The 12,650-nt window shown below is 41.0% G+C and overlaps 1 protein-coding gene across 1 annotated transcript in view; it reads right to left on the reverse strand.

The window, feature by feature from the left end:
• LOC149186530 (protein fluG-like) overlaps nucleotides 1-12,650 on the reverse strand; it is a 402,550-nt gene that overhangs the window by 324,995 nt on the left and 64,905 nt on the right. Inside the window, exons 2-5 of the mRNA XM_089411027.1 lie at nucleotides 5,124-5,375; nucleotides 4,822-4,890; nucleotides 4,587-4,701; nucleotides 4,323-4,428 (exon numbers count right to left, since the gene is read on the reverse strand). Of these exons, the coding sequence (XP_089267153.1) occupies nucleotides 4,323-4,428; nucleotides 4,587-4,701; nucleotides 4,822-4,890; nucleotides 5,124-5,375 (542 nt within the window). The remainder of the gene's footprint in view (nucleotides 1-4,322; nucleotides 4,429-4,586; nucleotides 4,702-4,821; nucleotides 4,891-5,123; nucleotides 5,376-12,650) is intronic.

The raw sequence follows: 12,650 nt of genomic DNA on the forward strand, positions 1-12,650 counted from the left end.
GGACAAGTTGCATATGAGTTGGAGTTTTCATAACATTTTTCATGTATCATGCCTAAAGAAGGCATTGGGGTAGCAGGTGACAGTGACAGGTGAGCTACCACCCATGGATGATGAGGGGCATTTGGAATTGCAGCCGGAGGCTATCATTGATACCAGGGAGAGGCAGCCGCGGAGCAGGACGGTCCGGGAATTCTTGGTGAGGTGGAAGACTTTGCCAGATGAGGATGCCACTTGGAAGAGTGAGAAGATCTTACAGCATCCATCACTTCAATTGCTTGAGGACAAGCAACATTTTGCCTGGGGAGACTGTAACATTCCTAATTAGCCATGGCTAATTGGAATATTCGATTTTGTTCAATTTTTGCCTTCTATAGTTATTTGTAAATAAAAAGTGAGGAAGGAGGACATAGCTCACTTTTAGAATAAAAAGTCACTTCCTAGTAGCACAACGTTGTGACTTAAAGGGGAGCCAAGGGGGCCAAAGGGGGACGCAGAAATGGAGCCCACGCAGACACATGGAGGAACTGCGCAGGAGGAAAGGAACATGTGGCAAGAGGGGAATCACGCAGGAGGAGGTGAGCCTTGGGATTGAGAGAGGCAAAGGATATAAAAGAGAGAGGAGCCCCCTCATTTTGATCATTCCAGTTATGTGCATTTGAGCTAGTCACTTCAACTTAGAGCACGCTGGCTGTTTAGCTAGTCTGCAGCACTATTTAGTGCATTGAGTGTCTCCGTTCGGAGATCTCACCCTTAGCCCCGGGGGACTTCGAGTGCCTACTCGGGCAAGGTATTTCCATCAGCGTTTTGGTAGTAGTTTCATCAGCGTTTTGGTAGTAGTTTCATCAGCATTTCTGGTAGGAGGATTGAGCATCTTGGAGGACTGCGCAGCACTGAGAGGGATGATGCAATTCTTTCTGGCAGGAGTTCTGGCTTGAGGGTTAGGATTTGTGCTGGGAGATTGAGCAGGGGATCAGCCCTTGCATATTGCAGGGTTTTGGCAGAGGTTTCAGGCAGATTTATGGAGGGTTTTGGCAGAGGTTTCAGGCAGATTTCTGGAGGGTTTCATTCAGTGACAGCGCAGAGCCTTGAGAGACTGCGCAGAACCCCAAGGGGGTGATTTTCGAGGTTTGGCCATTCCAGGAAAGCTTTCTGGGTTTTCCTGGGTTTCTTGAGTAGAGTCCAATTCCAGAGTTTCAGCCTTTTCTGAGGAGGGGAACAACCCCAAATCCTCATTCGATTTCCAGCAGCAGCAGCAGCACGACAGTTTCCTAGCAGCTGGGACATGGATCAGTGTGAGGCCATTCCTTTGCTATTCTGAGTGTATTTCTTCACTTGCCTTGTGCAAGTCGAGGTGCCATCTTTCTGATCACCACCTGTACTCATTTTATTGCTCAATATAATAAAATGGCTTAGCATTTCTTGCTGCATTTCTTGAGTATTTATTTACGTTTCATGTATACATTGTTGTTTGCTGCACTATCGTTATTTCATCTCTGTGAGTTTCCCGGCTATTATACCACTTGTACGTTTTTCTTGTTGGGGTTTGTTGGTATTTGAGAAATATTCCTGGGGAGGGATATTACAATTTCATATGGAGAAAGTAGAATTTTAGATCTCACTCAAAATCCAGCAAACTTCACAATTTTTCAAGATTTCAGGATTGGGGGGATTGCAATGTTTCCATTGGATTTTGTCATGTACGAGGGTATGGAAGTAGTATTTAATCAAGAGCACCAAGCCCTCTATGTACCTTGATGTTAGATGCAATGGTTGTCGAACTCCTCTATCATGACCCCTACTAAAAATGTGCCCATCACTCAAACAAAATCTTGACTTGGCATGCTACATTTTTTTCTATCTCATTTTAATGCTTAGAGGGTGATATTGATGACAAAGATCCCAATATACGTAATGACTTTGATGATATTGTTGATTTTGGGTAGCATCGGATGTGCTCTAGCTCTGAAATTTGGTGGAGGGGCTAGAACACATGAGATCTCCAAAACCCAGAAATCATTTGGAGAAATTCCACCCAGATGAGGAGTTATTAAAATAATTAATATTTTTAATGGGTTCCTAAGTTTAAACTTAGGAAAATAAAGATATTAATGTGTATTAATAAGAATATGGGTGAGAAGGTTCTAAGTGACGAGGATCAAGCTATTTCTAATCTTAGCTGTTGATTAGGGACTTAATCTCAGTCATTGATTCATCAATAGGAAAAATATAAGAGGAGGCTTGAGGGTCAGTTGGAGATACACCAAGAGATCAAAGAGTTCGATTTTTCTCAGGTGAGGTTTGTTAAAAAAATCAAGCTAGTGATCTGAGTTGCAGTGAGGGGCAGTTCAGTAAGGGAACTTCAGTCGGAGGCCGAAGAATACATAGCAGAGAGGCAGAGCAGCGTTAGGAGAGACAACGCAATCCTAGAGAGGGTGATGGAAAGGCCGTAGGGGCTGACGCAAGTGACGCAAAAGCCGTAGGGGCTGACGTAGGCCCTTAGAGGCAAGAGCTGGGGAGATTTTGTGGGGCTAAGAGAAAGTAGTTCAGCAAATCGATTTTTTGAGCAAAGGAGGCTCACTGTGGAGGTGACGCAGACCCTAGAGGAGGTGACGCAGTTCCAGCGCAGAGCTTGGAGCAGCAATTGCTACCCAGCACTGGGAACAGTCGGGCATCTGTGGGGTTTGATCATCCAGTTGCTGAATTTTCCGGAATATCTGTCTCTGGATAGAGGTACTTCTGCCAAGATTTTTCTCTGTTGGGTGAGCCATATTTGGCACCCTAGTTGTATTCAAGAATCTGCTTAATAATACAAACCCTCTATATGCTGCACCGATTTTCCCGAATTTGATTTTTTAGGGGACGATTGTCCAAAAATAACGGTGTCCCTTGTGTGATTGTCTCAATGTATTTCAGTTCATGATCTGTATTTATGTGTAGGCTGCAATAGTGTTTTACATCGATATTTATGTAATTAAATAACTTGTTAATGCAAAGAACAAGTAGGAGATGTTAAACTAGTAATTGCAGAGGGGGTTTCTGATGTGTAGATTCAGAAATTTTCACAGATATGTACGTATTTGTTGTAGCATGACTTTTTGGATGAGAGAGGCCATCTAGAGCTTGTTTGTTGATATATTTTCGGTTCAAAGATGGATTGCACTCAGTGTTATTTTGGTTATGTGAACCCTTACATGTTATATAGATGAGAACTTTTGCTTATTTGTGTATAAATGGTTTGGTTTATATGGATGCACATGAATATATAGGTTTCTCTCTAAAATTTGAATATTAGGTGTTTTTGGTCGATTAGTTTTTTGGTCTTGTTTTTTTACCAGTACTAGGCCAGTTTTGACCAATTCTCCTTTCAAAGTGTTTTCCGATTTGATCACCGGTTCGATTCTAATAACTTTTTTATCTATTATGATCTATTTTGTTTAGTATTAATTAGATTATAGAATGATGAGTGATGAATTTAAATTTTAAATCAATTTACATTCTAGAATGATGAATGATAAAATTAATTTTTAAATCAATGTAAATTCCAGAATGATGAATGATTAATATGGATCAATGTATTTCATTATTGAATCTTGTGGTGTATGGATGAATGATGTATGTACTAGTATGAATGATGAAAATGGACTAGTGTATTTCATTATTTAATTCAATTATGTATTGATCAATAGATTTGTGCTTTCATTTAATTCAATACCTCGACATCTCCCCATCCCCCCCTAAATTTCTCTAAAATTTGAGGGTACTTTCACAAGTCCCCTGTGCGTCTCCCTGTCCCAGAGTCTTAGTGGAACATTGGCTAAATGCCTTGGGTTCAAGGATATCAATGATGAGAGATGTCCATATATTGGGTATATAGATATAGGAGGGAACAATCGTGGATTTATTTGTCTTTTGCCTTTTCTTGATTTTCTTAGTATTGCTACTCGGGGCTTGGGATATTAGAACATGTTGCGTATGATGTAAAGCAGTTATTACCCCCTTAAGGTGGGGCAGTTCATTAGAACATTTGTAAGTGGTAAAGTCCAGTTGGTAACTTAAGTAGGTATTGACAATATCCATCTCCAAATGTGTATTCTATTGTATAAATCTTTCGTGGTTATTTCTCATTTTAATTTATACTCTCATAGTTGCGCACACAGTTCACAGCTTAAATACAGACCAGCTGTCCCCAGTGAAATGTAATATAAAAATCTAGAAACAACCGACACAGTAGTTGGTATTAGAAACTCGTGAGGAAAGCTTAATTCAGATAGAAAATAACGGCAGGAAATGTTTAATTATCATGAGACAAAAGCAAAAATTACCCTGTATGTATTTGCATGGGACAATCAAAAGATGTGGCCACTTCCAAGCTGAGAGTAAAAATGTAGTCAATGAAGCTTTTGTTACTAATGCGTACAGGCTTCCTGGCTGAGACATAACACGTAAATCCAAAGCCATCAATTACTACTAAAAACTTAACATATCAGCTATTATTAAAATCAACTTAACATCATAATGTTAAAACATTCATCACCATAAAATGGTTTAGTCAAGACGCCAATTGAAGGAACACCGTTGAGGCTTACCGCTTAAATCTTTGTAAAGACCATCTTCTGCCTCTTGACTTTTCACCAATGGATTTATATTAAGACCACTGCGATAAGCAGCTATACTCTTAAAGGCAACAACGCCCTTGGCATGTGTAAAGAAAGATGTAGTAAAAAAATGTGTACCCAAGAAATTAATGGACTTCTTAGTTTCCATTCAAGAAGACGAGGTACGAAATGTAAGAAAAAATGGAAAGAACCTCTCTTAAGGATATGATTTCAATGTCGACTGAAACAGCTGAACGAACCTCTCTAGTGACCATGTTGTACCATCCGGTGGACCCTGCCACAAAATTCAATTTGGAAGTTCAATGGATTGTCAACTTATCTCTAAAGAATATGATGTGCTTTCTTGTGCCACAGATGGATAATAGTGGTTGTCCACAGGTCTTACAATAGGTTTATTTTCCATAGCTGCAATGGCCTCTTACATATTGTGAAGATATAAATATGTATATTTTTTCATGTAAAAAAAACTTCAATCCAAATGGCAATAGAATTAAAGAGATATCTTACCTGATTAAGGATCCCCTCAGCAACAGTCTCAATCCTTAAAATCCTACCCACATTTGGGACATAGTTCTTATGCCAGGCAACAGGATACATTTTATCAAAGTGAATTCCATCATCAATAAGCACTGTAGAAATATTGGCAGCACCAAAGCACTTTAAGAAAATACTCTCTAGGCCCAAAGAACTGCGACACGCCTCAATCCCCTCTAATGTCGCATCGCAATTGTAAAGCCTTGCAATGTCCCATATACTTCTCTGTCAACCATAGAAATGCCATCATTTATGAGAAATAAATACAGAACAAGTACAGATGATGGTAAGAAAATAGTTTAGTCTCCTCCTATGAGCATGCAAATAATATTCCAGCCCAGGAAGCAATAAATATTTAAAAAAAATGAATAGGAAAAAAAAATTGTAGATAGTTAAGATGTCATATGCAATTGTTGACTACAAATGCACGTGTCATGCACCCAGTTTTCCCTTCTAAAGAACTCCCTAGCATTCAAGGCTTGGACAAGAAAGAAAACTACAATAGCTCTAAAAGAAACTTTCATATGATGTTGAAAAGCAACTCATCCTAGTTGAATTCACATTTGAAGTAAAGACATTTTGTTTCTTAGGTATAGGAACCATCGGGGAACAAATGAAAGAAATCTTACACAGGAAAAATACAAACATTATTTTTCTGTGTGCATGCTGTGTTACAGTCCTAGTCTTCATGGAGAAGAGAAAGGAGCAATTAATGGGCCCAGTACAAATGTTGTAATTGGATTTAAGTTGGCATCAAAAAAGGGACTTACTGAGGCAAGACAACTTCCCCCTTTGAATACATGACTTATGACAGCATCACCAATATGGACAAGTTTGGAAGGTCAGCCAACAGCTGTTTTGCCTGTTTTTCTCCTAACTATTTGATGAAAGACTATCATTTAAAAAAAAAGAATGAAAAGACAGAAAGAAAACAGTATAATGAGGGTGGTGATGAACAATCAGCTAACCAAAAAATGCATAAGATACAAAACCAAGAAGGTGGTTGGAACAAGGTGGGGTAAAAGAAAGGTTAATCAAGATAGCCAATGAAAGGCAAACTGGAAATCACCAGGCAGACAAGGTAAATGGGCAGAGCGCTGCTAACGGGGAGAGAGAATGTCTGGTTGATAGTTGAAGGAAGAAAGGGTACCACTCAGTCAGAAAAGAACTAGAAATTTGGTCAAGTGGACATAGGGAAACCAGGTCCTAGTACCACTGAGTCAGGCCTGGTTTTCACTTTAGCTCTCCTATCTTCTACATACATGCTTTAACTCGGACATGTTTCATCACATTAAGTAAACCTCTATAGTCCTTGAGCAAGTTCTTGACCAATGGTGCCAACGAACTTGAACCCTATGTCTTGAACATCAGAAGTGTTTATTGTGATGGCATAGGATCTCTCATATGAAATGCCAGCTGTATTATCAAACAATATGTACATTTTCTGCAGAAAGTAAAAATCTCCAGTTTCAGACTTTGCTTATTGATCGGCAGTTGTTGGAAAGGAAAAATTATTAACACCTTGTAGGAGGGTAGAAGATGTTGAAGAATCTAGGGCGTGGAGTTAATGAGATTCTTCTTTACATGATAACTATTAATGCTTAGCTTGTTAATCATTAGTGCGTCTTTTTTTTTAATCATTAAATAGCTACCATAACAAAGAGACAAGAACACAATAAGTTGGCATTCTGTCAAGGCCAAAACCTCTACCTCTTGAAGGGGAAAACCAGCTTAAAATTCTTCTTATAGATATTCCAATTGATGAACACCAAGACCATGACCCTTGACTAACTGAGCCACTCCAAGACCAAGCCACCAATCCTCTTCTTCATACTGCTGAAATCATCATCTTCACTGCATCATGGAGACATACATTACTGTTGTAACATCACTGAGAATATCCCTGTACTTCCACTGAGAGACTCTTCATAGCTATGAGCTTCATGGCTTGCTGCATTACAACAGAGATTACATCGATCTTCTTTATCATGTATATTACATCGATCTTCCTCATGGGTCTCCAAGTGGATCAATAATGCCTTTATACCATCTGTAAGGGCTAGGATGATGATGTATGCCCTGCCTTTATCTCCCATGGCGAGACACATCCTCATCTGGGCCCTGGAACACCTGTCAAGTGTATGGTGCAAGTGTGAAACCAGTTGAGCATGGTGATCTAGGTGCATCATCCTCATCCAAAAAGGTGGAACACGAGCAATCAACGAATGGCATTGTGGATCCAAGAAGTGCTCTTTGCCATGGTGGAGGTCCATGGCTCTCAACGCTCACCCTGCAAGTGCCACTGTGCCCCTTTGGAGGGCTTGGACCCTGTATAGGAAGACAAAACCCCAAATGGAGACCCACATACAATCCTACATAAGATCCAATGCATCCACTTGCCCTCCAGCACAACAAATCATGAGAATAATCAAGTAAAAGAGTTTACAAATCATGGAATCAAATGGGCATTTCATGGTGGCATGCCCTTCCATAGTGGACTTTGGCATGTACAAGTGTCTCCAATCTCAATAAGAGGGTTAACCAAGGACCCTATTAGGTGGTTTCAGCCTTTAAAGGAGGCGACATGTCCATGGTACATCCATCAAATGGTAGGTGGTAGGTGGTATGTGATACAATGATGGAATGAAGTGGGGACCAAGGGAAGGCTCCAAGCCACATGCCATGGTACACAAGTAGCTATAATAAGGGAATCCCACACTTGGGTATGTGGGTGTAGGAGGGAATAATCGTGGTACATGAGTTACCTCGGCCTTTGTTTTTCCACCATTCTTCATATGCCTTTTGCCTTTGATTGATTTTTCTTCATAACTTCTCAGGGCTACAAGGAATGAGAGCATGATGTGTAGGATACAGCAATAGATACTGCCTTCAAGGTGGGGCAGTTCATGGGTCGGGAAAATCATGGGTTCCTTAATGTGGAGGGGGCTCATCTAGGGCCCATAGGAACTAGGGTGATGGCCATAGATAAGGGTAGAGCTCATGATTAGCTTTTGCCCACGCGCTAAATTTGCATGTCCCGACCATCTTTTGCATTTTGTGGTAAATTTCCTATTGAGATTGGCCAAATTATGTTTTTTCTTTTCTTTTTCGCTGCATCAACCCTCGAACCATCGTTCTAGGCCCAATCCAAGGTGTGGGCAAGGGAGGGGCTAACCCTTTGTGGACCCAAAGGACAAATGTGGACCCAAATGGGAAAAATGATGAATGGGGTTGTAATGAGTAGAAAGGGGATGATATATGTGGTATCGGGAAACGAGGCCACGCAACCAAAGTAGAGGTTTCCCATGTAGTGCCACGTTTAAAGCTTGGCAACTAGTAAAGGAGAACCCACAGGACTAGGATACAAGGTTAACCATCAAATTGGGCAGACGAGGCAAGAGTACAGACCTACCCCATTTTTTACTTCGAATCTCCCCTCCAATCCATGGCCAAAAGTGTCCATGATAAGTAAACAAAATTACTCAACTACACCAATGAAAAGACATACCTTCGAGGTCGGGAGGCCCACCTTCAAACATAAAATCATAACGATGGGTGAGGAACCAGATGGTCGACTCAGGTGGCGGAGATAATGGCACATCAAGCTATCTGGCGGCTGCAAGGGGCGGCTAGCTATCCACTGAGGACCATCTAGGAGAAAAAAATTCTCCTATGAATACTACCCACAAGTGGTGGGCAATAGGCACTACGCTGCTAGAACTACCACTCACAAAATACTCAGTGCACTTACTATTGGTCTGCTATTTTGTTGATACCTTAAAGTCTGTTATGACTTGTCAACCATGTCAGTTATTCACAGGAAAAGGAGTTCTCATTGAATCTCCATTCCAGCAATGGGGCCTTAATTTTATATGAGCATTCAAAGACAACTCCAGTAATGGTCACAAATGGATCCTCACTACCACTGACTATCTAACCAAATAGGTTGAGGCCATTCGCACTAAGAAATCAAATGACCAAGTAGTGATTGACTTCCTTGAGGATCATATAATCACAAGGTTCAAGGTTCCTACTAAAATTATAACCAATAATGCCAAGGCATTCAATTACATGGCTCTTGCATCCATGTGTTGTAAGTATGGCCTCGTGTTAGCGCATTCTTCCAATTACTATCCCCAAGGCAATGGTGAAGCCAAGTCAAGTAACAAGAACCTCATGAAAATTATTAAAAGGATAGTCGGTGAATTTAAGAGAAGTTGGGATAGTAAGATTAGATATGCTTTATGGGTTGACCGTACAACTATGAAAGCCTCCACAGGTTTTAGTCCTTTCCAACTTGTGTATGGGGCAAAAGCAAAATTACCCATTCAATTGAAGCTATTGGTACTAGAGTGCCTCAAAGTGTTCCTGACCAGCAAGATCCTATACAATCTGGGATCGATCAAATCACTAAGATGGATGAGTCTCGACGTAAGGCCCTCGACCAAGTTGGTAAGAACCAAGAAAAAGTTAAGAACACTTTAGACAGACGGACTAGACCCCGGGGTTTTGAGCCAGGAACCATGGTCCTTTTGTGGGATAAGAGGAGATAGAAACCTGGCATCCATAAGAAGCTTGATAATCTATGGACTGGCCCATACAAAATTGTTGACATTGTTGATGTTAATGCGTATCATCTAGAAAACATAGAAGGCAAGCCCATCCCTTTGTTGGTAAATGGTCAACCCTTGAAGGAATATTTCCCTAGTATAACCTACATATAACAAAAAAAATTGCATAGTAGTTAGTTGCATTCCATATTGTGTGAGCATACTAAAAATCTTGCATTCTCATATTATGTTTCATCGTAGTTAAGCTTGCACTTAGCATAGACTTTATTTTTTGTACGCCTTTTTTTATCATCATATAAAACATGGGTGATACCCTACACCCAGTGCCCATGCTCCCAAACAAGTTGATTTGGATGTGCAGATTAGAGGTTTGTGAGCCCAAGGATTGTTGGAGTTCTCATGAACTCCCTGTTCAAACTTATTGTATCATGCGCTCTACGATGAGCTCATGTCCACGAGTTGGAGCCAGATCTTACCCACCAAAATGGGTAACACCATAGGAGGAAATATTTCTCCTACATTTGATAGCCAACTAGTCAGCGAAACTGCTAGTAGCCCCTACCAGCCACCATTAGATGATGATATTCCAAGTGCCTCCACTACTTGCATCAGCGATGTGCATTTCACCCATCTAGCATTAGCACTTGGATGAAGGTGGACTACCACTCATAAAGTACTTTGATCGTTTTGCAATCAGGTGCTTATACTTGTTTGCTTTTGGGAAATTAGTATGAATAATGGGGTGATATGAAAGATTGACAAACCTTGACCGTATTCTTGTTCTCTCACCTTACCAAGGGGGTTAATCTTTGACCCTCGTCCAGTGGGACCTCTCTTAAGGCCCTTTGGGTTATAGGAGGAGCACTACCTGGAAAGACATGACTGAGATACCCTGTTCCATTTTCCCTATCCCATACTTAACACCTTCCATGCCACATCACATGCCCCATCTCTCACCTCCATTCCTCAAGTACAATTTGTCATTGGTTTGTGGGGATTTGGCGCTCACATGTTCACATACCTTGAGTAGGGCCCAAAAACTTTGTCCTAGGAGGTTGATGCAACTAAAAGAAAAGGAGAAAGCATATCATGGCCATAATAAAATAAAAGAAAGAAAAATCAAAATGCAAAAGATGGTTTGGACATAAGAATTAGCATGTTGGCAAAAAACTTAGCATGAGCTCTACCTAATATCGCCATCACCCAATTCTTGAGCACGTGATGCTCCATTACATCGAAAGGAACCCTTGCATGTCCCAACTCTGATGAGTGATAAACTGAATCATCTTAAAGGGGTAATAAAACTGCTACATCATACAAAGCAAGCTCTAACCCTTGAGTTATAAGCAACAATACAAGGAATAATCAAGAATAAGTAAAAGGTGCACAAGAGGGGACCAGGGAACTATTGCTTCCCCTTAGGGGTTGGAAGCACCTAATAGGGTTGAACTTTAGCCATCCCTACCTAGGGAGACAACACTTTTGCGAGATCTTGGTCTTGATTTTGGAAGGGGATTCGTGTTTGAAGTATTAAATTTCCCTTAACACTCAATTTTGGTTCACTTAGATGCATTATTGATCTTAGTCCCTAATGGATGGTTTCTTTCACTAGAATCCTTGTTTTTTGTTAGGTGGTTCAACAGCCCAAGCTTTAGGGACCCGCTCCATAGGTACGCAAACCCTTCAGAGAAGTACATTGGCCGAAGAAAGTGCATTGTTGATAGTCTAGAGCCTCTTAGCAGCACTAGCAGATGACACATCCGAGAGTACCTCTAAGACCCAGGACGTTGGTTGACTTTCACCTGGTTTTGAGCATTCTTCAGGATGACACCACTCGACCCAATATACCCCAAGGCTGGCCTTGACACAAACCGTTGGGCAGGAGTTGATTTAGAGCTGAGATGAAGATGGTCTCACACTAAGAGACTAGGGAGGGCTTGTAGCACCAAAGGAAGCCCTAACGTTGGAGAGGAGGAGGCCTCATTTAGTAGTTGCAGAGCACTTTATAGCACCCTAGTGGGATCTTGGTGTTAGTTTTTGGTAGCATCGAAAGTGTGCTAGCCTTGCAAATTGGTGGAGAAGCTAATGCGCATGAGTTCTAAAGAACCCAGAAACCGTATGGTGAAATTCCACCCGGATTGTATTTTATTAAAATAATTAATATTTTTGATGGAGTTCCTAAGTCTAAACTTAGGGAAATTAAAATATTAATGGGTATTAATCAAAATATGGGTGAGAATGATCTAGAGGGCAGATCAAGTCATGTTTTAATCTTAGCTGTTGATTAGAGACTTAATCTCGGTCGTTGAAGACTCAACAAGAAAAGTATAAAATGGAGGCTTGGGGTTCATTTGGATACACACACACACACAGAATTGATCTAGGGTTTGATTTCTGGGGCTAGGAAGCTGAGAAATTCGAACTAAGTGACATTCAGCAACAGAGGGGCAGTTTGAATCCGAAAGGACTTTATAGAGAATACTAACAGAGAAGCGAAAAGAGCTTGCAGAGAGGTAGCGCAATACCCGGGGAAGGGTGACGCTGGGCCAGTCTGGGCCCATGCAGTCCTGATGCAGAGCCAAAAGGGCCAGCGCAGAGCAAAAAAGCTACTTGTCACACAGAATCCAGAACTGTCGGAACTGCCGGGAACTGACAGAACAGCCGAGAAAGCTAACGCAGAGGGCAGAGAAGGTGATGCAGGGTTGACGCAAAGCCAACGCAGAAATGGGCAGGGTTAGCCAATCTTGTGCTAGATCAACCGGAATTCTGTCAGGTGAAATGAGGTAAAACTCACTCATATTTTCCGCCAGTACTTTTCTCTGTAAAGGATTGTTATATGAGCATCCTAGATTTGTACTCAGATATTTCTCCTGCATAATAATAAACCCTCAGAATTGTTGCACCGTTTTTCCCGCATTGGGATTTTTCG

The sequence above is a fragment of the Pinus tabuliformis genome, chromosome 3_1 (assembly GCF_031772625.1).
Source record: "Pinus tabuliformis cultivar Carrire ecotype Pingquan chromosome 3_1, CPIR1, whole genome shotgun sequence".
Lineage (NCBI taxonomy): Eukaryota > Viridiplantae > Streptophyta > Pinopsida > Pinales > Pinaceae > Pinus > Pinus tabuliformis.